The sequence below is a fragment of the Amblyomma mixtum genome, chromosome 7, assembly GCF_055824585.1.
Source record: "Amblyomma mixtum isolate Tamu chromosome 7, ASM5582458v1, whole genome shotgun sequence".
NCBI classification, from domain to species: Eukaryota; Metazoa; Arthropoda; class Arachnida; order Ixodida; family Ixodidae; genus Amblyomma; species Amblyomma mixtum.
The window spans coordinates 21,793,930-21,821,309 of NC_143018.1; the positions used below are offsets into that span (position 1 = coordinate 21,793,930).

At 47.2% G+C, this 27,380-nt stretch overlaps 1 protein-coding gene across 4 annotated transcripts in view; it reads left to right on the forward strand.

The window, feature by feature from the left end:
- Ptp99A (Protein tyrosine phosphatase 99A) overlaps nucleotides 1–27,380 on the forward strand; it is a 229,624-nt gene that overhangs the window by 151,409 nt on the left and 50,835 nt on the right. For all 4 annotated transcript variants that reach the window (XM_089551893.1, XM_089551892.1, XM_089551895.1 and 1 more), the window contains exon 3: nucleotides 22,038–22,161. In XM_089551893.1, the coding sequence (XP_089408019.1) occupies nucleotides 22,038–22,161 (124 nt within the window). The remainder of the gene's footprint in view (nucleotides 1–22,037; nucleotides 22,162–27,380) is intronic.

Consider the following 27,380-nt stretch of genomic DNA (forward strand, 5'->3'; position numbering starts at 1 on the left):
GCTTCGGCTCGTACGCTACATATATGCAAAGAACAGAAAAAGAAACTTACCGAGAACATGATTATTCTTGGATAAATTAAACTTGTAAACCAGGTAAATTGCAAAACGCCTGAAAACGATCAAATTTCGTCTATGTAATCCTTAACGACTAGCAAAGTTTATAATTAATTCATCGCCTGCTTCTTTAGTCGCGCCGGTTGATATTTTTTTATTCCTTCACCAGGAGAAGATAGCGTTTCCAGTGAGTACTTTTACAGCGCACTTTTTGCATCTTTGAAAAATGAAGCTATCACATTGCTTTCAGCTGGGTAACGCAGTTGACGTAATACTATGGGAATCTGATGCTCTTTCGTAAGGACGAAGGGAGGCTATTAACTCTTGTGCAGTTTGCATAAGTCTTGATACGGAGGGCGGTACAGAGTTAATGCACGATACGCAGCCTTTAATATCCAGCATCCATAGCCTGCATCCCGAGGACTGCGATGGGGAAATTCATTCCCCGGCCCACGAGATTCTCATTTATTCGTAAGAGGTGGACCGGCCGATTGATGAACCCGATATTAAGCTCCCGTACCCTGCTGATTATATACCCATGGGTTCGTGTAACGAGACACAGACTATAACGTAACCTAACCGGGCTCCTCCAAGATAGGTAGGCGTTCTACAACGCTTCGCTCGAGTGTGTGTTTCTATGTCACTAAAGGGCGGCAACGGAGTAGTCGAGAAAAAAAAGGCCATTAATGTTTGCATGGGATGGATAAATCAGACGATGCAGTGACCGTCATACAGCCTCTGTCTCATTGTTCTTTTTTGAAGCGCTCATGTGAATTTTAAGGGTTCTTCACACGCCATGAAGGAAAGAATGAGAGCTGACAAAACGGTTTTGAGAAGAAGGGGAAAGCACTGTGATTTGAACACTTGGGATATGCACGTTAAAGAACCCCAGGTGGTCGAAATTGCCGGAGCCCTCCACTACGGCGTCTCTCATAGCCTTAGTCGCTTTGGGACGTTAAACCCCATAAACCAAACCAAACAAAGTTTAAGCTATATATATATATATATATATATATATATATATATATATATATATATATATATATATATATATATATATATATATAACGTAACAAGTATTAAAGCAAGCAGGCGCCACTGCAACGTCAAGTGGCTAAGTGAAGGGCTAGGAGAATACAATCAAGCAATCACTTTGTGTTAACCTTAATGCGTTGCTTCTTGCTACGATCCATTAGCTGATATAGGTTTCACTGTGCTCTGTATCATTCTGCTGTGCTTCGTTGCGCTGTTGTTGTGTGCTCTGGTTCGATACTTTTCTCGTGAGCACTACGTCTTCCTAGTTTGTTTTCATGCCCACGTTTCGAATGTTTATCTGCCTAGCGCTCCGGCCGCCTACTATACGAGGTCCTCTGAATCCTTCCCAATCCGCACGCCCGGTTAATAGAAACTCGTTAACTCGAACACACCGCTGTAGCATTGCACATAACGGTACATCCGTCTAATGGCCGAGCTACGGCGTCGGAAGCAATCGCAGTACAGACAATGACGAGCGCTGCCTTTCTTCCTCTGGTGTTCAGCACCTCTTTCTTTCTTTCTTTCTTTCTTTCTTTCTTTCTTTCTTTCTTTCTTTCTTTCTTTCTTTCTTTCTTTCTTTCTTTCTTTCTTTCTTTCTTTCTTTCTTTATTTCTTTCTTTCTTTCTTTCCTTCTTTCCTTCTTCCTTTCTTTCTTCCTTTCTTTCTTTGTTTCTTTCTTTCCTTCTTTCTTTCTTTCTTTCTTTCTTTGTTTCTTTCCTTCCTTCTCTCTTTCTTTCCGTCTTTCTTTCTTTCCCTCTTTGTTTCTTTCTTTCTTTCCTTGTTTCTTTCTTTCTTCCTTCCTTTCTTTCTTTCCTTATCTCCTTCTTTCTTTCTTTCTTTCTTTCTTTCTTTCTTTCGGGGCGTCTTCTATTCCAATCAAGGATTCAAGGATGGAATCTTCCTTTACCGTCGCCGATAACCTCTCCCGCACTGACGGTCGTTGTTTGTCTGCCTCCTCCGCAGATCGATGACCGAAGAAGACGAAGCCTGGCTAACCATTAGCCACGAAGCGAGCTGCTCAGACGCGCGCGCGCGCCCAGGCACACAACTCGTTTATTCTCGGCGTCCTGTGTTTTCGCTTCGGCGGCGGGTTAGTGCATTGCAACGCTAGGGTCGGTAACCGGCGAAACGACCTCCTCGCGGGCACCTGACCCCGCCTCGAGATAGCGATGGCGCCGGCGACTTGCGCGTGCCGGCAAACAAACATCGCTGACGCCACGCTTGTGTTTAGCCCGTTTACTTGATTTGTTCTTGCCCCGGGAAGTTCGAGGGATGGTCATTTGGGTTTTCGTGTGGTTCACTGAGGGAAGGCCGATTATACAGTGCAAGCTCTGTTTATATGTGCACTGCTACCGACGGAATTCGTCGGCGGCGTGAGTCTATCATCGCCAGTGTTTACCGCTGCAGCTCATTTCCAGGTACTATGGTGTGTGTGGCAATAATGACTTGCTTGATATTCCGGCTTTGGTCATATCGTCGTAAGTGTACAGCGCTGTGGTGGTTTTTCTGACGATTACGGCCTTTAATGCCCGTGCCGCTCCCCTACCCCTTCGCCCGATTGACCTCGTGCTACATTTACACAGTATACAAAGAAATGATCAAGCAATGTTCCATTATCGCGGCCTTCTATATTTGTATTTCTTTACTATACTTTACAAGTGAGTGAGTGAGTGAGTGAGTGAGTGAGTGAGTGAGTGAGTGAGTGAGTGAGTGAGTGAGTGAGTGAGTGAGTGAGTGAGTGAGTGAGTGAGTGAGTGAGTGAGTGAGTGAGTGAGTGAGTGAGTGAGTGAGTGAGTGAGTGAGTGAGTGAGTGAGTGAGTGAGTGAGTGAGTGAGTGAGTGAGTGAGTGTGAGCGACTCACCGTATGCACCAAATTTAATTTGATAACTCCTCTACAGTTGCATTAGAGGCAAACTCCGCTACGTTATAACAGGTGCGAAAGGAATCGCTCACGTGAATGTTTAGGTAGTAGGATTTCACTCAGAGCTTTCGGCTCTTTGGTTGCGACAACAACTTAATATTTAAAAAAAGTCCACCATCTTCTAGCTTCGCGAGAAATAGCTCACCAGCAGCGCAACTGTACAATACTTTCTGTCCGGCTTACGTGGGAGGTCAAGGCTGTGTGTGGCACGTGCTAAAGCAACGCTTCCTGGGGAACTTAAACCTTCAAATTTCGTCTATAAAAACTGCCCGCTTTGCATCTAACACACTCCGCCCTCGTGCGCCTCGAAAGATACGCGACGCCCTAAACACAAGAAGCAAATATCTTCAGCGCGAACAGGAAAAGAAAAATCTGTACACCGTTGTCTGAATCAGCCACGCTGGGAGGAGCCCCGCAACCAGAAACAATTTACGCGAAAGGAACCTCGTGCATTATAGAAATTCGAACCGGCGTCACTCCGCAGACCGCGTCGAAACACGCACTCTCCTCGACCCTCCCTTTTCAAGTTCGAGGCAATCCTGCACGGTTGGCTTCCCTGTCGTCGCCACCAGCTTCATCTGGCCCGCGTAACGAACGTGGAAACCCTACCCGGCTGCGGCCGCACCCAACTCTCCACGGCCCACCCCTCCCTGCCTCCCCTTTTCGGGACAGGCAGCTCAGGGTTCGCTTCCCTCCCGTCGTCCCCAATGCCTGTTCACCGCCGCCCATGTAACTCGTAGGACCGTGCATCGGCGTTAACACGTGCCCGTCAAGCCAACCTATGGAACAGGATCTATTTTCACTTTTCCCGCCCCCTACCATCTCCCCATATTCCCTATTTCTCCTAATCTCTACGACTCGATCTGAGCTCTTCGTTACTCGGCGCTTTATTTTGTCTTTGTGTAATTTATTGACCTTCGTTGTTCGAGTTTGTATTTGTATCGCAGTTGGCTGAGCTTTGTGCGTTATATTTTGTTTGTGTTTGATTGGAACCGACTTATGTAACCCGCTACAAAAAAAAGGGGGGACAATGGAAGGGAATGCAAGATAAAAACAGGATAACAAGCCAGGCCGCGCGGGCAGCGCTCCCTGTTGGGGATCTGTGGGACAGTTTGGAAGGGCAGCTGTGAGGGAAGGAGATATCTAACGCACAGTGAGCAGGAGAGACATGAAACTAGCGGAGCGGCCTAAGTGCTCCCTCCTCATCTGTCCAGGCGAATGTATAAAGCTACGCCCGTTCTATTCAACCCCCCCCCCCCCCCCCCCCCCCCCCCCCCCCCCGCTGGATATGGGTTTGGCGTGTGCGAGCGAGTTCCCGGTCCGGGCCATTTATTTAGATACTCGGAGATCCGTGGATAATAAATAGAATGGGTCACTTCTGGTTATCGTTGACGCGGGGCGATTCTGTTTCTTTTTTTCTTTCTTTTTTTCTTCCTTCAGCGAGGGCACTTTTCGGTGACTGCACGTGCTGCTGTCACCACCACGTGACACTACGCCAAACTGACATTCCTCTTTTGTTTTCCTCCTTTATGTTTTTCTACGTCAGTCGTGTACATACGCGGCGTTTCAGTTTCGCGTTGATGCAGCCCGTCATATTAGAATTGGCTGTTCCGCGCAGCTTTAAAGCGTAGAAGTAAGCCAGCTTTCAGGACAAGCAAGCTAAACGCTAAGTGAAGTTGACTTGGAATCGTATGGAGCTCTAATATCTGATATCTGTGAAGCATTCTTGGCTTTCTTTTTTTACTTTTCCACGTTTCGTTTTAGCTTTACTCGACACTTTGTGTTTCTCTTTCAGTTCTTTTGTACTGCCTCTGCCAGCCCGTTTACTTAGCGCCCATGCTTTCTTTAGCAACTGCTGTCCTATCACGGCTGTTTCCAGAAGTGTAAACGACTATGACGCATCAATTAAGTCCGCGGATGAACTGCAGAAAAAGAAAAATCTCGTCGACGAAATCCGTTTTCTCCTCGCGTGTTCGCGTGTTAGCGCTGCTACTAAACTAATAGAAAGATACGAAAGCGCGCGGCCGGGCCAAAACCATCTGCGTCTGAGTAATCGACCATCTTCCCACTAGCAGACGACAGGAGCGGACATTTCGCAGATGAGCGCCAGTGACGCAAATTAGCCTCGTCTGCTGCTAACGGACGCCATGCTTTTCAGGATTTGATTTTTTTTTTTTCGTTAGCGCTGCATCGTTTGACAAGTGACACCGCGGCACGCGACGGAGCTGTGTCTATTTTATTTATATTTTTAATAAATTGAGACCGCGAGCAATCTGCGCTCCGCGTCCAACTCGGGCAGTTTACATTCGAACTTCTCTCCATCTTTTCAATCAATTAGTTTCTCCCCAAATCGGGCGTGTTCGCGAAAATGTGCCCCATTCGTTCCATCTCGTTTCGCGTGCTTTTAATTTTCCATAGTTTTTTTTTAATATCTTTTTTCTCGAATTTAAAAATTACAGGTCCGCTCCTGTCGGGTCGCCGTCCTTTTTAATCCTCTCTATCTCGCTTTCCGATCCACATTTCTAATTCGGTTTTCGTCACGACTTAAGCCTAACAAATAAGCCGGGCACGCTGTTAAGGGTTGTTCAGCGGGTAGGGCAAAGGTCTTTCGCTTAATTTGTTTGTTGGCCTACGCGCTACGCGCAAGAAAGTTCACAGCTGCGGATTGGTTTGTTTTTACCGGACCAGGAAGCTATATTTTGACATCAGTGAGCTTAAAGGGATCCCCTAGTGTGGAGTTTATTTTAATTAGGGAGTAATTCATTAGCATCCACATGAGCGCAGCCCTAGGGCTATAAAGGAAAACTGCGAAGCTTTTTCGGAAATTTCGGGGTTGAAAAAAAAATTTCTTCGTGTCCGGGGCTTGAACCCGGGACCACCACGTATCCTGTTTAGTTAGTGAGTTTTACTGCGTTATGAACATATTACTGGCTTTTCAGCTGTTTGTTGAAGCCCGTAGATATTCTACATAGCGTGACAGCCAAGTGCGAGAACGATCACAAAATACATACCTGGGGGTATAAGCATGCTTCTGAGCAACTTTTCGATTCCTCCCCTTAACGACAGCCTCAAGATAATTTTTTTTTTTTTTTTCACCGGATGTACTTTGCTCAGGATCAGCTTTTCCTGAAAAGAAAAAAAAAGGCAAACTTAATCATTGGTACTAATCGTACATTCGCTTTTAATGTTTTGCTTTTACTTGCCTCAGGACATAAGGCACACATTGCCTCCACAAAGCCCGGTTCTATGGCACCGCGGCAACGACGGCAAAGAAAATAAGTTATTCGATACGGTATCCAAAGCTGGCTACCCGTGCGTCAAGATTAACCCACATTTCTCTGGACATGCCGGCCAATCCAATCGGCCTTACTCCTGCCTTTATTGCCTGGCTGCCCTGTTTCCTTTTTTTTCCCGTTCTTTCTTTCATCGCTTCTGTGCCGACTGATGTGAGAGAAATGTTAGTTAGAGATCCACTGAAAGCCTTGCCTGTCGGGCTTCTCAAAGGCACGTGCCCCGGAAATAACTGATAACGTCAATAGATGTCGCCACGTGGCGAACGCCGTCAGGAGTTTCCTCCGGGATAGAGCGTGTGCTTATCTATAACAGGATTATGAACGTCTCGCTGGAGCCCCCTTTGGTCGACCTTTCTATCATGTTTCATACACAAACTCTTTGCCTGTTTTTTGCTTTCACGGCCGAACAAAGGATCCGTTCTCGTTGACTATGTTCTTGCACTTATTGTTACATTCGTTTTCCTGCTAGTGATCAGACACGCGCTGGCATCGTTTTTTCGTTTGCTGAGGTGTCTGCGTTGGTTAGGTCGCGTTAGGTAGAGCTGGGTCACGTTAACGCTCGAAGGTAGAGTGCAGTATTAAGCGCAGAAAGAGTGGGCGGATGAAATACATGACACAAACAGCTGAGCACTGTAGACGAGTGTAACCAAAAATTGGTGGAGAACGAATACGGATCGAGTTGTTTGCCTCCATATAACTGTGGATCTTTCTTCTTTTTTTTTTTCGTCTTAGCCGAAAGTCAATACAGGCCTGTGAAATGTTGTGTTTATAGGAACTGCATAAACTACCCTGTTGTACGAAAGACAAGCACACGGGCTTGCAGTATAACGTAAAAATGAGGACTCCTAGAAAAGAGAACAAAGAAAAGCGCGGAGAAGACTCTGGCGGTCATGTAAAATGCACATATATGTACAGCACGAACCAAAAAAAAAAATGGCATCGGTAATGTATTGGTAAGCGGTGGCCAGTCGGACAATTCTAGAGCAGCTGTCGGTAAAATATATCGCATTGCTGGGAGGTAATATACAAACTCCCGTTTACATAACGCATTGACGACTCCGTCTCTTGCTCGTGGATCGTGGTACATAATTTTTTTTTGTTCCTCCGCCCATTTTTCACTTCCTTTATTTCTTTTTTTTTTGGCACGTTCATGTCGCCTATTTTAGAGACTGTTGCCACGGTTTTCCGTTTTCATAAACTTCCCCTGCTGCTGATGTGCTAGGCACGTTGACGTCACGACCACTCACCCCCCCCCCCCCCCCCCCCCCCCCCCCCCGCCCCTCCAAATCCTGCCATTCTCCTCTACCACGCCTTACGCTGTCGTCTGCGACCTGCACGTAATGTAAAATTGATCGAACGCCAACTTGACCATGATGGATGACGCTCTGTGGGCCGTCCAGTCACCTGGGGCTATTTTCGCTACCGGTCTAAAAAAAATGCCTAGAGATGTAGTGGGTAAAAAAAAGGCAGAAATGAATAAAATTTTAAAGAAAATGATAGGAGCCGCGGGTGTCGACTAAATTTTTAATGCAACCCGTCTTCTTCGTGTAGTCTGACATTGCCCGCCACGGATTAATTTATAATGCCACCACCGCGCTGACCCAGCAGCGCTCTCGTTCTTCCCGATTGTATTGAAAACCCGCAGATGGATACGACGACGAGCGTGACAGCACGTGAAGACAGCGCGGCTAGCTATTCATATCGGCGGCACACCGCAGGCCGGTTTTTTAACATTTTTTTTTTTGTAAAGGGAGTGAAACATACAACCGCGAGCAGTACGAAGGGGAACGCTTAATTCGCGCTAGAGAACTCCATTTATTTTTGTACTTCTGCATCTAACTTCATCATCATCATTATCAGCCTGACTACGCCCCCTGCAGGGAAAAGGCGTCTGCCATGTCTCTCCAATTACGTTTCTGAGTAAAAATTGATTTTTTTTTTTGCTCTTTCTTGCTACGCTGACGTATGTTCGGCAGCAAGAAACGCATTTGAGAGTCTTCCCGCCAGTTGATTCAACCTCTTGACGTCTACACTGAATAGGACGGGTTGCCGTGTAGCTTAGCCTCCGAGATCCGAGAATAATTATCTGTATCTACACACGCATTCTATTTGCGAAGTCGGCCGGTGATGGTTCCGCCCATACTTTAAGGCGAAATTCTTTATTGGCTCATACTGTCGCCCGTTAACAAAGCGTGTCACACGCGTTTAACTCGGGAGCTAAAAAAAGATAGAAGAAAACCAATGGAAGCTTCAGATAGAAGAGGAAAAAATGAACCTGGAAGCCAAGTTTTATTACCGTAGATTAATTAATTAATTATAGGCAAAAATGTCGAAATTGCATCGAAATAGCGCGGTCGTCGATATAGCCACGGGAACGGTGTGACGTCACATCCACCGGAAGTCGTCACGGCAGAGGGAAATTTCCACAGAAATTGCCACGTTTAAATTATATGCCCGCAAAAGTAACTGCGACTCCTCATCGCAAGGTGCAAACATGTGCGCGTCCCGTCCGTGATGCGTCTTGTACATAGCACCATGCTGCGTCGAATCTGGTTTGATAATGCAAGGCGCATAACTATCCCCCATGGCCCCGTATAGCAGTGCTTCCCTCAAAGCTTTCAAGAGGATTATTGCAAAAAGAAAAAAAAAAGGCCTACTCAACCCCTTGCTCGCAGCGGAAGAGCCTACGCGGGGAAACCTTTTAAGCGAATCGCCTACGGGCGCACGAAGTCGACTCCATTCAACGGGGACCTCGAGAGAAGGCAGCCGCGGCCGTCGTCCGTGTACGGTATGCAGCATCAACAACATGACATGTTCACGTCGAGCCGTTTCTGAAGAGCCCCAGGCGATAGAGCACTCGCGTGCTGTGGATTTTTCTATGGCACGTAGTCCCGCATCGGCGTCTGCCAGATGGCGTTAGGGGTTTCGCTTCCTTTTCAGCGCCGAAAATACGATATAATAAATAAGTCAGCTCTCTGAAGACAAGTGTGTATCTCAGGCATAAAATAGATATTTATTTATTTTATTTGTATATAAGTTCGTCACGGGTTTCTTGTTCAGGATGAGTGGATAAAACCGGCTGCGTATTAAGTGCGTAGTTTCAAAACTAGTGATTGGGTATGTAGTTGTTCGGCATATTCTCTTCGTTCTTGTTCAATGTTTCCGTCGAGATTTCTATGAGCGGCGGCTTCAATAAGAGGCAGGTTGTTAGAGTGCCGCTTGGTGCCGCTTGGGTGCCGCTTGGGCACAAAGATTTCACCTTTACTTTCAGATGGACTTCATTCGGCAAACCTGTTTCCTGACGGATATGTCTCTCTGTTTTGAACCTTGAGGCAGTACGCAGCTTAGAAGGGTGTGTGAATCTACAGTTGTGCGTTGAGCATTGAGCTTTGCTAAACAGCTCAATATTGTTCCGCTGTAGAAGCTTATATAGCGAACGTTCGCACCCAGCGTTGAGAAGTGGATCATTGTAAAAGACGCAATATAGCAGTCGGTCTTTCGCCGGAATTACTTAGTGATGGTCACCATGCAACATACTTTGCTGTTTGGTTATTTTATTTCTCAAGTATTAATCCCAACCAGAAACTTTACTTTCACAGATGGGAATAACAAACTTGAAGTTTTTTCTCATTACCAAAGTCATTTGCAAACTTGTTACAAGTTTGATGATCGTTTTACCTGCTCCCTTTCCCTGGCGATGGAGTTAGGAAATTGAGGAATCAAACGCAGTGAAGGTTAAGAAAAAAAAATGTGCTGATCCGTTCCTGCTACTCTACGCGGCGTGCCACATAACGCCCGCGGCCATGTTTTGAGCAGATTCCATATTCGCTGCTCGTGTCGCGGAGTAAAAAAAAAAAAAAAGCGAAAATGAAAAACTATGGCGAGAAGATTTGTATTTTTGCTGGCGGACTCTGTCCCATTTGCCGCGCCCCGAGGCGACAGAGTTGTGCGTGACGTCCGGCTTGGCTCGGCTTCGCAAAAACGAGGTCCAGGACAAAAACAAAAAAAAAAACAATGTTCGAAACAGAATCAACCGACACACGACGTGGTCCGGCGGTGTACCTGTGCATTCAATTTCTTTCTTTTTATTCTGTTTTCTAGTGCCTCGGCGGTAAATAACAGAGAACGAACCACCGAGAAACAAAAAAAAAGCTTTCAACAATCCCGAAAATCGCTTTGAGAGCCGCCGAAAAGCTCGTTCACAACGCGTCGCTGCAGTCGGGTAAAAAGATGGCGACGCTCGGTGTTATAAACGCCGGTGTGCGTGTCCGGACTCGTCTGATCGTAAATCTTGATTACGTCACGCGCTCGCCTTGCTTCGCCGGGAATTTATTTCTTTCTTTTATGGCCGGCTAAGACTCACTCACTCACTTCTCCTTTGGCCTCAGATCGTTTGTGTCGCAGACGACACACTTTATCGCCGCTGCGTCGTCGTCTGCTTCCGTCGCCGATCCGGTGTCGTCTGCTAGACGAAGCCGTTTCTAAAGCCAGGCCAAAAGCCTGGCGACGGAAGGCGCAACGTTGGAGCTCGTGTGACATGGTAATCGTACGCGTATCAAACCGGCGAACACGTAGAGGAAAAATTATACATGTGTATACACCTACGCATACCTGTGTTCCCATCCCTGCTGGCTGATGACATGTCTACGCACATACGCCTGATAATAGTGAAAAACAACCTTCGGGCGTGTTCTGTCGGGTGCATAAAAAAAAGGGGAGTTCGTGTTGCCGCTTCTTTGGTTGTTCCAATCTTTCCTGTGAGCTGCGAAGAAAGGGTAATATTTCACGCCTTTTGTTCCGTCTAGAAAAAAACTTCGCTGAAGGCTTTCTTCGCTTTTTCTCTTGTTATATTAGCTGTGGCCGTCAAAACATGTTTTTCTACCTGGCGGCGAGAAATGGAGGAGTTTGTTAAACCTATCCATTGAGGTTCCACATATAGAGAGCATTTGTTTGTTTATTTTTGTTTGTTTGCTTTTGTGAGCTATACTGTCATCGTTTTTTAGAAAAGAGATATCAGCAGCAACACTAAAGGAGTTAGACTGAACGCCTTTCGGACGCAGTGCAAGTTGCAACATATGCTCTCGATGAAGTTTTTGCACTAAATTACACAACACATAGCCAGCCATTGAATCAAAGGCTTCTTTTCAATTTCATTTTTATTCGTTATGAGGCTTACCTTCCAGCTGCAGTTCCCTTTGTACGGCTTGCTGAATGGAATTTCATTCCTGAAGAGGTTGCCTCTTAAACGTGTAATTTACGGAAATAGCTCTGCTGTACGGTTTCCTACAGAGTGCGCGAATACAAAAGTAGTGCATCTAGGTAGCGTGAGCCAGGGATTTAAAAAGAAACACACTTTTTTCTCAAATCGCATCACATCAAATCAGGTCAAATCAGAAAAGGCTTTATTAACTACATCGGAGATATAAGTACGCATAGAAACAAGTATCCCAAAGTCAGAAGACTTTTACCGGACCCTCGACAGATTAATTACTAAACTTAGTTACAAAAATTATAACGGTAGCGAAGTATAAGTATATTACCTTAAATACCTTAAATGACACGTAATTTTGACGAGCTCTTTACTATGCAGAATTTTTGTAATATTTGAAAAACCCTGTTTACATTCTGGGTAACGGAGTGGATTCCAAGAGAAGGCAAACGTAGCAGGGGGCGGCAGAAAGTTAGGTGGGCGGATGAGATTAAGAAGTTTTGCGGGGATACGGTGGCCGCAACTGGCAAAGGACAGGGTTAATTGGGGAGACATGGGAGAGGCCTTTGCCCTGCAGTGGGCGTAGTCAGGTCGATGATGACGATGATGATGATGATGATGACGTTTACATTCTAACGCAATGTGTCCCAGAGCACCTGAGCGGTCGCGGGCTCGCCGTTTTTCGGCCTCCAAAAATTGAAACCCGCTGTGCGGCCAGAGCCGGTTCACCGCCTATCGATTGGTTCACTCTCCCGCCACCTTTAAAAGAATAAAAAAAAAAGATTAGCGTCCGTGAGGGACCACGGCCACGCGTGCTGTCCCCCGTCACGTTGAACGCCCCTGGGCCGTGCAGCAGTGAGGACGTGAGACGTGCGCCACAGTTTACGACCCGGCTGAAAACCACCAACGGCAACCCGCGGGAGGACGACTGCTGTCGAGGCCGCCAGAGGACGCCACAAAACGGTGCACGCGGGGATAATTACCCGCGCGGCTGCAGCCGGCGATCCTCTGTTCCTCGGTCACTGAAGAAGTGTGCAGCATTGGGGGGGGGGGGGGGGGGGGGGGGGGGGGAGTCTAGTTTTATGCTCCTGATAGCCACCTGATAACGCGTAAGGAGCAGCATTACTTATTTATTTTTGGAGAATAAAGCTGTAAAGCCAAAACCGGAACCGGTCCATCCTTGCCTTAAGTAAATTTGTTCTGTTCATTCGTTCGTTTAATTTTGTGAAGGAGGGCTGTTCGCCACGCATTGCGAATTCTTTGTTTGTTTGTTCTTCCGAAGGCATTACAGAGAAAGATACCAAAGATGGTTCATTTGAGATTCATAGAGCTTGGAATAACCAATACGGGGCAGGGGCCGTTCACCATCCGGTTGGCTTTCAGCAGTTGCCCACTTCTCTAGAACGTTATTGTGTCTGGCCGTGCGCAGTGGAAAAGCAGTAGCACAATAGAAGCCTTTAAGTGAAGCACAGAAGGTGTGGTTTTGGACGTTATCGGTGTCAGAGAGTAGTGCGGTGTAGGTGGCAATAAAGTAGCTCTCTTCAGTTAAGGTTAAGTCAGGGATAAAATAGATCGCCGAAGAGATTTCTCTGTTCCGGACTGGTGCGCTCACTATCAGCGGGGCATGCGACGCGTTGTGACTAACAGGAGCCTGCGCAAGCCAGTCTATGGAAGTTTGTAACAATTAGCAATGCTGCAGTATTTTACGCGCGAACAGCAGCGTCGTGAATTCTGTCCGCGGCTGATGGTGCATCCACATTGACGTGTCAAGGACCAAAGGCCCAAAGGCGCGCGGCCAAAGAGCGATTTGCGAATGCCGGTGTTCCATAGTCAGTGCCCTCCGCGACAAGCCAGTACGAATGCGTACGTTAAAGATCGAAAGGTGGTCGAAACTTTTTCGGAGCCCTCCACTATGTCCTCTTCTTCTCTCTTTCTTCGTTCACTGCCACCTTCTTCCATTCCGTTACGGAGCGGTTGACGTGTGCACTCAGAAGTGAGACAGTTACTGCGCCATTTGCTTTCCCCAGAAGCCACTAATTTTTATGATGCGCCATAAAGGTGGCACGAGCTGTTTTCTAGCGTCCACAGCACTGCACTCTTTTAGCGAAACGCAGGATACGGTCGCCTCGATCATGGATGGATGACTCCGGGTAGTTCCCTCTTCGTTTTAGAGAGGAATAGACCGCAATTACGAAAGCCGGGGAGGAAACGAAGAAACCCGTCACACCACACTCGCCCATCCGTCACCTCTCCCCCTCCATTTGTCAGCCCCTCCCCCTCAACCTCGAGGTGAAACCATTCCAGCCTCGTCTCCTCTCCGATTCCCTCTTTTCTCGCGGTTTCTTCTTGGGCGAAGAGGCCACGCCCCTTTAAAGCACGGCGCCGATACTTAGACGCGCCGTAATTATCGCGCGCCAGCGAAGGCGAATGCAGCGGTCGCGCGTTGCCAGCCGGAGCAGATGTAGCCCCGTTGTCACGTTCGAAACCCCGCAGGAAAGGGAGCGTGGTGTGTGCGTACGTGCAACAACCGCTGTGTACAGCCTGAGGCGATCCTGAGGCGATCATCTTGAATTCACTGCACCCAAGCGCTTTACTTTGTTGCTGAGCGTACTTTATGTCGCACCAGGTGCAGAATGTCTTAGAGTTTTGGCGTTTTTGGGAAGTATTCTGTACACAACGTCTGTACCGCCTGCAGGGACGAATTTATGGGTCGCTCTTGGAGGATAGGGGGCCACACCAGTTTTGCAGTGCATTCAACCTTTCTCCTAGGCTTTGGCTCGGGTAGCTTGCTTCGGGGTGAAATGCTCTGAGAAATTGGTTTTAGACTAAACCGTTGATTGCACAGTGATCGTTTCTTATTTCGCCTTTAGTTAGGACAAGAAGCATGGCTTGTCTTGCTTTCGTTCTCGTCTTGTTCTCGCCTGAGCCCTGAATTGCCTTCCTTTGGTCTGACTCTAGTCCTGGTCTTGACTCGGTCTTGTTTTAAGTTTTGACTCGACGTTACCCTGGTTGTGTCTTGGTCATGTCCTGGTCTTGTCTCTTTTTCTTCTTTTCCTCTGTGCCCTGTTCTTTCTTTCGCCGCGTTCCTACACTAGGTAACCTACTGGAGTCGTCTCTGCTCACGTCACGTTCCCGAATCAATCACGTGACCACGTGCACGCGAAGGTTCACAACGATGCGCAGCTGGTCACGTCGTTAGGTGCGAAACTCGAGAGTTCGCGACGCCGCATACACTTATGCATGCGCACAGGTATACGGACGCCTCTTCACCGCTACTCATGAATATAAAGGGCTCGCGAAACTTGCGAGGGCTCGATGGCTGGCGCGCGAGTGATCGCGCCGCGTCACGACGGCCTTGTCTGCCGCGCTCGCATGCAAATGTGCTTACCGCGGCGCCGGCATAAACCACGCGACGCGCTTGACGCTCGCGGGCGAAACGAACACGCCGCGGAAGAGCGAAAACAGATCGACGTCACCGAGGCAGACACCGTGACTACGACGAAGACGACAAACAAAACGACAACACAACAATGAACCGTGGCCAGTACACGGTGGAGGGTATGTGCCACTTCTACTGCGGACGGCGACAACAACAACGCCACCGTGACAGCTCGAAGATGTCTAGTTTGCCTTTGGATGCAAATCCCCCAACACCCCAACAAACACCATGCACTAGAGTAGCTGCAGCTCAGAAGCGTAAGTAGAGAAGATAGTTAGCCTAGTTCAACATTCAATACTGACCTGGTAGCGTGAGAAACACAAAGGACAAGCAAAATGGGTTCTCACGGACCACAACGCCAGCAAAATCGATTTCTGTGTTTTTATCGCGGTAGTTACCATTTTGGTACTTTCACGCAGCGACGTGGAACGTTTCTACGTTAGCATTTAGGGCAGTACGAGCCATAAGAAGAGAATTACTCCTCGACTGCTGGTCGCCTACTGACCTGCGAAAAGACCAGGATGGGTGACGAGTCTAGCAAGTTTTGGTTAGGTTATGATAATGGTTGCGAGGAAAGGAAAGGCGCAGTAACTATTTCGCTCTTGGCGCACAGCTGAACCGTGCCTTGAAGAAAGGCATGAAAGACGGAGTGAAAGAAGAAAGAGAGAAAGATGAAGGCTTCGAAATAATTTCGACCACCTAGTGTTCTTTCAGCGCTGGCCCCGTGGTTACGGGCTGCTCAGCCGCCGAGCACACCGTAACCACAGGGGCAGCGCTGAGATAGGGTGGCAGCTGGCACAATCAAGACAGGCTTTGTTAGAGATAATTAAAAGAGTACTCCGTTCTAATGAAGCTGATGAAGGATAGTGATGACGGCTCGATTCAGTTTATTTTATTTTACCACTAGTCCGGGAGGGTTTCGGGGCTAAAAGCTGTAAATCCCAGCTTGGCATGGCTTGGCCAAGGACGGCAGTTTCGCCATAAAGCGGCGTAACTTAATTAATGGACACAACACAAGGATACAAAATAGAAGACGCTGTGCAGTAATAACTTAGCTAAGTTATTCGATCACACCTAACCTCAGTATGCATAAATAAAGGGAATATTGCAGCAAAGCATCAGACATACATAATTCAATAAAACTGTCGAGTTGTGTGTTCACAACTGAACCACAAGATTACATAAAAGTAAGAGAAGTAGTGAAACAGTGAAGATAATATACATCAAAGAAGTACTGTTTGCAGGTTGAAAAAAGTATTCTAGCGTTTCCTTAAATGAAAATACGTGTTTCGACATATTGCTACTGATTGAGAACGTATGGGAAGTTGCACTGAAGCGACTGTAGCTGGCGATTCTCCATTCAAGGCCCGTTTCAAGTGTGAAGTGCGGAGCCAAACGAGTTGCAGAGCTCACGCGCATTTTCGCGAAATATCGTCGTAGTCTGTGAACTTCTTGACGGCGGTTTCCAGTAAGGCGTCCGCGTTTAGGACCCTACAGAACACTCTACTCTTTCGAACGGGAACGCCGTGCAGAACGTCGTTTGTAAAAGGGGTTCTACCGGATTTCTTGAACCGCGACGCCTATGTTTCACGTCCATCGCGGGCGCACATCCCGTCCGATCGAACTCGTGTCCTTCGAAGCCCCCGAAATCACTCCCCGCGCAGGAGCGGTCTTATAAACAGCGGTTCTTCTAAGGGAACGCTCGGTGGTAGTGGCGGCTCTTTTGGTTTTGTTTGTTTAGTTTCGGGTCGGGCCACCGTACGCTGCCGCCATCTCGAAGGAGCAGATGTTTTCCCTGGTGGCGCGCAAAGAAAACCGAAAAGGCGAGGAAGAGGGAAAGGAGGAAGGGCGGTAAACCAGGTTTCCTTCCTCGACACTCTCTCTCTCTTTCCCTCTGTAATGCCTTGCCCGCTCTCTGTAAGCAGCAACGAAGCAATGGCTCTGCTCAGAACTGCCTGCTCGCCTGCCACCGAGAGCTGTGATTTCCGTTCTTAAAACGCCGCGGCCCAGTTCTGTTTGCACGCAACCGACGCAACGAGGAAAAAAAAAAGACAAAAAGGCGAACGTTTAACGCGTCTGCGTAACGCCGAACCTCGAAGAAGTAGAGTGTAAGAGGGAAAAACCGATAGGAGTAATAAAAAACAACAACGAAAGCAGGACGAAAACATGCGCTTCCGAGAGGGGCAGGTGTGCCGCAGTTCTCTGCCCGGACCCCGAGTCCCTCCTATCTCCTCGTGAGAAGAAAACACTGCGGAGTGTATATGCTTGTGTGTGTGTGCGCGCGTATCGACGTGGTCGTTTAGGCCACGAAGAAGCACTGTGCTAGGGCACAAGTTCTTCCGTGCGGTGCTCCTTCTGCTTACGTTTTCTCACCGCCTGTGTTGCGAACTCGTTTTTCTTCTCCTTTTTATCATGTATACTTTTATGTAACGCACACTTCTGCTTCGTTGCGCTCTGACGTGCCGAGATTTGTGTTTGCGCCCGAACTTACCACCTGCGCGCTTGTTGTTTTGATGCGTCGTAATGTGGCTCCCCCTATCCTATCGGTCGTCTGCTTCGAGCGCGTGTGTGTGCGTGTCTGTCGTCTGCACTGCCAATCGCGTAATGAAACGCGCGGGCGGCCGTTACCGCATCCGCAGTAGTTGATCGCTGCCGCTGATTCCAATTGCTTGCTTATTTTTGTTTTAGTTTTACTTTCTTGCGGCCTTCTTTCCTTGCTAGTTTTGAGTGCGATCCAGGTGCTCGAAGGTCGCTCGCTGGCATACGTGCGCTAAACACTTGGACGCGAGGCGTAATGGCAGTAACTGTGGCACCCACGTAAAAAGACAGCGCCTACAGGCTTGGACATCGTCTCCTGCCATCTTTTAGCCATTAAGGACGCCTGTGCTCTTGCGCTTAGAACGGGCTGCGGTTGGAGCATAGTCCCTGCTCCGAGGCATGTTGAGATAATTTACTTTCGACAGCTTTCGACAGCTGGGCTGCTGTTGAAATTGCAGAAAGGGCAAAGGCATTTTCATGCATGCCTTCGACAAGAAATTTGCGACTCAGCACAGACAACACCAAATGTCCTGAGGATGTCCTCAAATGTTCAGAACCTCCTCATCCCAAACAGGACATTCTGACCACTTTTTGAGTGCATCGATGGTTATATGTTCTCATGAGGATGACCCCAGCTGGTACTTTACTGGACGGCTCGAGGTTGAAAATTCCTCAAATGTCCTACAATTGCCATATCGCAGGATAGTACTGTGGAACCGAAATGAGATCAAGCCAGCTGTATCTCTCACACTCTGCTCTCATAAATTAAAAAATGCAGGTTTGTTAAGCGATATATGTGTACAAAAGTGATCTAATGAAGGAAACAGTTGTGACCCCAAAGATTATAAGCCTTGAGGAGAGATCCTAAGATATTTGTGCTTTTACAGCTGTTCGTATAATGCACCGCATGCTTCTGATGGGGCTGGACTGTTTAGATTTTTGGGCCACTCATATTTTCCATTCAGGTAGCAGCTAGAATTTAACTTCTGGGAACTACTCTCTGCGGCCCGTGGTAAACCCGTTCTTTTTGCTTATTCTGGTTACCATCGCTTACGTTAGCTTTGAGTACTGCACTCCCATCAAAAAAAAAAAAAAGTCCTGATACAGATACTGAAGTAGTACTGAAAACGTCCTCAAGGCATACTGAGCATGCGCAAAGGATGGACAAATGGATCCCAGTCGGACTGCTTGAGAGACCAGTTACAGACAACCTGATGACGTCTGAACATCCCGACGCGGACATCCTGGGGTCATACTAAGGACGCCTTCGCATGCTGTCAGTGTTCTTAACCGGATGCGCAAATGCGGGTCGTCAGTTCTGGATATCGGTACATGATAGAGGAGTGCCGGGACAGTGCAGAACAGAAATGCGGGAGGGTGACACAGAAAATATATTGCGGGTCTATATCCGCAAAACCAACTCAAGTCGAAGACCGAACACCAGAAAGGACCCATACTGTCCTTGCAGGGGCCGTGGGGCTATAAGAGACGTGGTGCTTTTCTGGTGTCCTCAGTGCTATTTTCGCGATTTCTGTAGCTATACGGGGCGACGGTTGGTGCGCTTGCTAGACGTGAACTGGCGGGCTCACTTTCAGTATTACAGTACAATGAATCTTTTGTGAAATGAAGGTGGTGACCGCTGCTGCAATCTTATTCCGTCCTGTTTTGCGCAAAGAATGCGTTCGCTTCCACAGAACAAAAAACCAAACTAAGACGCGTTGAGATGACACAGAAGTGGTAGAAGATCCTGTTTAAACGAGAGTTAACACCGCCGACTACTCAGCTATGTGTAGGTAGGGCACAGTTACAAAACAAGTACATTCTCTTCCATGGCATGTATACACAAGGGGAGGGATACGGTTCTGTTTCTGCTTTCTGTCTCGCTATCTATATCCTGTCGCTTAATGTGCGACACAGCGACTGTGTCGTCTTTGTTTCTCAGGTGTTCTTCGAACCCTATCGGGTGTACACCAACTAGCCTGGCTTTCAGGGTTACTGCGGTTCTATTTTGATGCCTTAGAATTCGTGCGAAAAGCTGCATATTGGAAGTTTAAGCCGTGCTGTTTCCAGAGTAGAAAACAAACAACTGTTTTCCAGCGGTGATCGTGGTGCTAAGACTAAAAGAGGGCCTAAAAACAAGCGTATTGAACGAATGGCCCTCGCTAAGGCCGTAAGTGGCAGCAAAAGCAACCGTGTTTCCTTTCGAACCCGCGTTAAGGTCTTTTCACGGGGCACCTGCCCTTTAGTGATACCAGGGCGTTGGCATCGGTGAGATATACACTTTCTTCGTGCTTCTTACGTCGTATTTACTATCTTCGCGCCCACCGCTCTTCAATGCTCACGTGTGGAGTTTATCTCGCATAGTATTTGCACAGTTTTACGCCCTCGTCGAAAGTGCATTTCCAAGTCGCTAAGCCTGGTGTCTCCTACGCAAGAAACAGTAAGCAGACGATACGATAAACTGAAAGCAGACGGCTGTGTCGCCTGCTTTGTTTTTCGTCTCGTTTTGCTCTTCCATTTTTTTTTTCGCTGTTTCGTTGAAGTGTGCATCCGAACCAACCCGTCCAGCTTCGCACCTAACATTTGGGTGTTTCGTCGGTGCTGCAATTCCAAGTTGCTAAGCCTCGTGTCCCCCCATCGCCCTTTTACACACACGGATCCAGCGACGCTCCGCGGGTTCACGCAAAAGCATTTCGGCACACGCCACGGCCTCGCTGCCGCTTCGAGTGCTTTCCGAGACGGGCAAATGAGATCGTAATCCCGCCATTCTCGCGTCGTCGGCTCCCGCCGCTACCGCAAGGCATGCAAGCCGTCACGAAATTCCCCGCTTCACACGCACATTCTACCGGGCTTGCCTCTGATAGAGAGATGAAGAAAAAGATGTAATGGTGTATATCGATTTTTCTTTCTCGGCTGCTATAGGGCTGCCGAATAGGTTGCGACGCGACGAAGCTCGCTTCCCAGGCTTATCACCCGAGAATTCGATTTATATCTTTTTTTTCTCCACTAATGAAATGCGAGGTTCAATAGGCCTCGCTATATTCGCTTCTTTCAGCGCCTTTCATTACATCTTTATAACTTGTTGAAACAGTAGCGCGCAGCTTTCATATTTCATTTCTTCTTTCATATCGTCTGCTGCCTCGTCTGCTCTCTCGTCAGCGTTTTCGTCTGCTGCCGCACTCCTGCCTGTCGTCTGCGTAGTTCTCAAAATTACCTAGAGGGAAAAGAGCACCCACTCTGAAGCCTCCGGTCGTAATGGGAATGTTGAGAAGAGTAAACTTTGCCTATGGCTTAGCTAGTGTTGGGCCTAGATCGTGAATTCGGCTGCCGAATCGTTTAGTTTCGCTGCGATTCTGCTTATTTCATATTCGGATCAAATTTGATCAAAATGCAAAAATTGTGCCCCTGTACAATCACGAGAGATATTCATAAAGGTTTGTGACTTCGACAGAAAGCCGAGAAGTTGTGCTTCCACTACGAGCAAAATAGATTATTTTTTGAAGCATTCATTTTTCACTTCCTTTAAATATATCACTCCAGTGAACGGTTGTGCGTTTTGAAAATAACATAGCCTTTTTTGAAGGCTTTTTCTTTCTGCAACAAGAAGCCGTATTTTTGAGCCAATGTCACCTCTTCTGACAATTTCTTAAGAAATTCAAATTTGAAGTTCACAGCCCCGAGGTCTCGTGACGGATGAACGATCGCAGCGCCAGTTTTTCGCCTATGGGCAACTGCATGAAACTGCCTGGCCGTCTGCCCGTCTACCCATGGCGTTGTCTACCCCATGGTCTACTCCATCCGCCATTTTGTCCTAAATGTCATAAAAGTTGCGACGTCGCGGACTTCTTCGTAGCTCGCCTATCGGGCTTAACGTTTAGAATTGAGCCGAAGGTCACAAATCGCCTTCCTTTTTTTTTTTTTCAATTTCTTCGCGAACCGTTGTAATTTGTACAGTCTTTGTCAAAAGTTTAGAGCCTAGGGGGTTTGCTTCTAAGCCTTGTAGTGGGACTCCTGAAGCATTCTGGGAAGTCCTACCCATTGGAGGAGGCAGGACCAGAAATCTTTTTACCTTCAGGAAATTTGGAGCGGTGGAGATGCATTACGAACCACACAGTGTGGCTCAGAAGCAAACCCTCTGGGCTCCAAACTTTTGACAAAGGCTGTACATGATGTCGCTATTGTCTTGGAGTCCATGCTCTTTCTGGGTACTAAGCATCATTACTGGTATCGCTAACTATCTTAGCTGAGGACCGATTTCTGAAAAGTGCACACCACACAGTCTATTAAGGTGGCAGCTTGGGCTTGTTGGTAACACGTGGCAACAAAATAGCGCAGGAACAAGGACAAGGACAAGCAAGGACACACACGAGCGCTCGTGTGTGTCCTTGCTTGTCCTTGTTCTGTTTCTTCGCTATTTTTGTTGACCACACAGTCGTAAGCTTGACCAGATCTTCAAAAGTCTTTGAACCTCGCGTGTCCGCCGCGACTGTGCACGTGTGTTCTTTATGTTCAGTTTCTGAGGTTCTTCTTGTTCCTCCTGTTTCGCAGATGTTCCTGACCCACCGGGGATCCCAATCGTGGTTGGCTTCACCTCACGTTCCGTCAACCTCTCCTGGACTTCGAGCGTCAACACGCACAACAGCCCCATTCTACAATACATCATCCACATCAGGTGGGTATAGTGAAGCATGCGTATGCGGCTTTACACTGTTCGCATTACCCCTTACTATTTGAGCTACTGTTCGCTACTGTACAGCAGTAGCTGGCGGTACTACGCTATGAGTGCATTAAGCGGACATTAACCAAAACAAAACCGGGAGAAGGACTAAAAAGGCTTAGCTGGTCACGCGCCTAGCGAGCTACTACTATAGACTAATCATGAAACCCCTAAAACCCACTTGACGGATACCGCTGTGTAACGCAACATTAAACGACAGCTGTTTCCAGTGGTTAACAGTAACGTTTATTTATTATTGTTTGCTTACGTCTCTGGTAGAGCGTGTGTGACGTCGCTATGACGTCACTCATGATGTCGCTGCGTTCGGACCATTCAGCTGGACGCTTTGCAGTGGCTTCGTACATGACTTCATTGCATGCTGTCTAATAAGCGTGGTACGGTCGTAAAATACAAACTTAATGCACACAAACAAAGCGAACTGCACAAAAGCCTGAATAGTGTCGAGGGTATTCACAGGGTTTAGATAAGCCCTGCTTTTATGATGTGCTTCTTCGGTAGCGTGTGACGGGAGTAATCGTGTTCCGTGCATCGTGCAAATGACGAAACAAGGATGTCGTCCTGACCGTAGTCAGAAGACCGGTCGCAGGTGATCTGCATTAGGCGCACAACCCAGACAGGTAAACTAAGTACAATTAATTTACACTGAACTGGAACCGCGCCCTCCACGCGGAAAATAAAAAAAATTCTCTAGGTGCCTGTCAGCATTATACCTTTGCTGAAATATACCGGGGTTCTATAGCACTGGTCCGGAGTCTGAACTCCGGACCAGGACGAATTTTGTTTTTAAAGACGAAGTTTCTGTGGAAGCTGTATAACTTTCCTTTGTAGCCGTATGGCTAGGCTTGAGTGGATGCTAATAACTAATTGCTACCTTATTACAAATCTACTCTACCTTGGCAGATTCCGCTAAACACTGGACCAATTCACCGGACTCGGAAAGAAGAATGAAGTCTAAGTCTCCAAAGAGGTTCTGTTACGTACAGCCTTTGTCAAAAGTTTGCAGCCCAGGGGGTTTTCTTTTGAGCCACACTCTGTCGTTCTTAAAGGATCTTTAGCGCTCCAAACTTCCTGGACATGAGAAGATTTCTGGTACTGCCTCCTGGTAGGACTTCCATGATTGCTCCTGGAGTCCCAATATAAAGCTTAGAAGTGAACCCCCTGGGCTCTAAACTTTTGACAAAGACTGTACAAGCATTCCGCGTGCGTTACTTAGGCAGTTTCAAAGCCGACGTTTTGTAAATCAAGCGCTGTGATTTCTCTCGACGTACGCATCGCGCCTGGCTTATTTAACAAGCGGCGGCAACCCAGCACTACAGGATATCAGCGAAGGCAACTGCGGTGCGCGAGTATTCAGTAACTTTCGCATGGCTACGCCGTGATGGCCAATAATTGCCTCGATTACGTGGAAGGAGTTGACCTTCGCGCCATACGAGAAGCCCGGCGCGAGCGAAGGTTTTCGCATCGGACTGTGCAGCTGCAGGAAGCCCTGCACAACCGGAGAGCACTGAAAAGATTCGCCACTTTGTTGTCTCCGCGCGCCAAGATACTGGGCGCGTACACGCTGTTTCTCCCTCCTCCGAGCTGCTAATTGCTTTCTCCATAATTGCGCCTCCTTTAGCGCCCGCTCTTGTGGTTTCTGCCCTGCGACTAATGGACGCTGCAATTAGGCCGAGGGGCTGCAGTACTTTTCTGCGTCAATGGCAGCAATTTCTCTCTTTTTTTTGTTTAGTTCATTTCATGTAGTCTACAGTCTGCCTGCAATGTGTGCTGTGTTTACTAGTAGCTATAGTGAGCGAGTAAGTGAATGAATGAGTGAGTGAGTGAGTGAGTGAGTGAGTGAGTGAGTGAGTGAGTGAGTGAGTGTGTGAGTGTGTGAGTGAGTGAGTGAGTGAGTGAGTGAGTGAGTGAGTAAGTGAATGAATGAGTGAGTGAGTGAGTGAGTGAGTGAGTGAGTGAGTGAGTGAGTGAGTGTGTGAGTGAGTGAGTGAGTGAGTGAGTGAGTGAGTGAGTGAGTGAGTGAGTGAGTGAGTGAGCGAGCGAGCGAGCGAGTGAGTATGAGTGAGTGAGTGAGTATGAGTGAGTGACTGAGTATGAGTGAGTGAGTGAGCGAGTGAGTATGAGTGAGTGAGTATGAGTGAGTGATTGAGTATGAGTGAGTGAGTGAGTATGAGTGAGTGATCGAGTATGAGTGAGTGAGTAAGTTTGAGTGAGTGAGTGGGTGATTGAGTATGACTGAGTGAGTGAGTGGGAGCGTGGCGTGTGGGTGAGTGGGTAAGTGTATCGGTGAAGTAACCAAGTCATAACCTTCGTATAGCAGCGGGAAGCAAGTCCTAGCATCCGGTTGGAATCCCTGCAGAACATTTCACCTGGATCACTTGTGTTCGTTGACTGTAATGAGAAACAAGCACCCCTCAGTATGCATTATTTGTGATGCCACGCAGTCCACAACGTTGCCAGCACTGATTGAAAGATTGAAGATTGAAAGATGCGTTCATTGTGAAAACTAGGTCACAGTAAACATGCTAAGTTGCTGAGATCTGTGTAAGCTGATAGGCCTTTGACCAAAGAGGGCAACACCTAGGTCATCCAGCACAACCACCTGCATCTATTTACAACGTAAAAGAAACCTGCAAGGCCATAATATGCTAACAAGAAAAATTGGAAACCTTGCACAACGAGGGACCGGCTGAATACCAGCTAAGCCTGTAATGCCCTTCGTACTATGTCTGATACAGAGCGCACAACTGCCAATTGTATTCGTTTGCGCTCACAAAAGTATGACACAATCACGCAGTATTGCACAAATGGCATTTCCCAAAATATTTTTCAAAGCAGATATATAGCGTCTGCTGCTTCACTCACTACATATTAATCCTTCCTGCGAAACAACCTAAATTTCAAAGGGTTCACTCAGCAGGTGACGGAATGATAGTGAATTTGGTACTGACCTTCTTTATGCGACGAATTACGCTCGCACTGTTTTGTCTATTTTAGAGGTTCAGAAATGAGACTAATTTGTCTATTGTAATCACGCGTAAATAATATCTTTCTCAAGAAATCTGCCTGTACTTTTCTTTGTCTCTCAGCAATGCAGAAGCCATTAACGACGAATTTCTCGAAACTCGGCGCATTTAACCCACATTTTAATTGCCCTGGCATTACAGGGATAAACCGAGCAAATTCAAAAAAAAAAAGCCAGCTTATAAGCCAGGCATCATATCACTGTACCAAAACTAGCCAGCCGGTAACTCCCTCGAGCTGAACGCTATTAACCGTTTTCACCACATCCACGAAATGGCAAGCCTTTTCACAATTTGTTTTCTACCGAAACCCGTTCCTTTACTTCGCATGACAAAAAAAAATGTTTTCCGCTCTAATTGACTGTCAGGGGCTTCATTTTTCAACGCGTCGGTCTCATCTTTCGACTATGTTTCGTTGTTTTTTTCAGGTACAAAGAGCTTTAATTACAGCCTTTGTTTGAAGCCGTAATGAACCTTTGTAGTGCATCGGGGCATTTCCGTCGTATCCCCCGCAGGCAGCCTGTATACTTACCAGCGAAATAAATTCACAAAACGAGTTCACGATCAATTAGCCAACAAATAGTCCGTATGAATTGTTTATGAAACAGCGCGTCGCCTCCCGCAACGAGGGAAATCGCGCTTTTATCTTTTTTACTTCAGCGACTCGTCACCCACTCGACTCGTTTAGCGAGAAGACAAAAAATTGAGAAAAAAAGAAATCATTCCTGAACACTTTCCCTCTTTCGTTGAGCCTTTTCCCGAGCTAATAGGCGACTGATTCGGAAGAACTTTTTGCGTACCTTAATTTGTTCGTTCTTCCGCTTTCTACGGGCGTACCTATTAATTAGAGCGAGAAGTCATTAAGCCCTTCCGACTCTCTATCCTCTGTACGCGTGTGCGGTTATACGCTTCCCTCCTGAGAAGCCCTCGAGCGATTCCAGTATATTACGGACGCGACCCTGCGTCGCTTAATTGCTACTTCGTTTCGTATTCCGCTTACTCTTTTTCTTGTATAAAGCACTCTTCCTCGAAATTTTCTGAATCGTCCTGCCCTATAAAACGCGCCGCCGTGTACACTTCGAGCGAATCCCTTTCTGCCGAAGATGAGGCCCGTCTCCACGTTTATTCAACCGTGCCCCCTATACCAGCTGCGCGCACACCTCCCTCTCTTTCTGAGCATATCGAACTTTTCAATTCCTTTTATTTCTTTTTTGCTCGAATCGCACAAGGTTTAGACAGGCTTGCGTATGTCTCTCGATCGATATTCGCCGACGTATCTAAATTAGTCTAGTTCTCCTTTATCCTGTTTCAGGAGATTCGTTTTAAGTAAATGGCTGCTTAATTCGTGCGACGTTTGTTGCTTCTTTGCTTAGAAATTAACTCGGCTACGAACTTGGTGAGTCGATTATCCGATAGCTCGTGAAGTCACCTAATCTTGTTAGCTTTCCTGCGCACTTGGAATTGCTGTTCACTTTACGGCGCTGTCACGAAAAATTGCGCGGACACTTTGGCAACTAAAGTGTTGAGAGGCGAAAGCCGAGGAAACTGTGACGACTTCCGTTGCATGTGACGTCACACCGTTCCCGTGGCTATATCGATACACAAATTATACGTCTTTCGGGGATCGTAAGTGTTAATTACGCTTAATTACACATTTTTCCATCTAATTTGACACAAATCCGACGTTTTTCCGACCATTCTGTGACAATTTTCACTATGCCATGACGACTTCTGTTGGATGTGACGTCACACCGTTCTCGTGGATATATCGACGTCCGCGCTATTTCGGCGCAATTTCGACAGTTTTGCCAATAATTAATTAACTAATTAACCTACAGTCATCAAACTTGGCTTCTGGGTTCATTTCTTCCTTCTCTATCTGAAGCAGCCATTCGTTTTCTTCTATCTTTTTTAGTTCCCGAGTTAAACGCGTGTGACACGCTTTGTTAACGGACGGACGACAGTATGAGCCATTAAAGGCTTTCGCCTTAGTATTTTAGACGCGTATGAGTTCACAGTTTCGTTGAGTGGTCGTCACGGTAGGCGTGTAGCTCCAGTGTGCGCAGTTTTAGTCGAAGGGTGGCGGCGGAAAGTTTTGTGTGGGGCTCAGGAAACACATTCTGCGCAAAATTG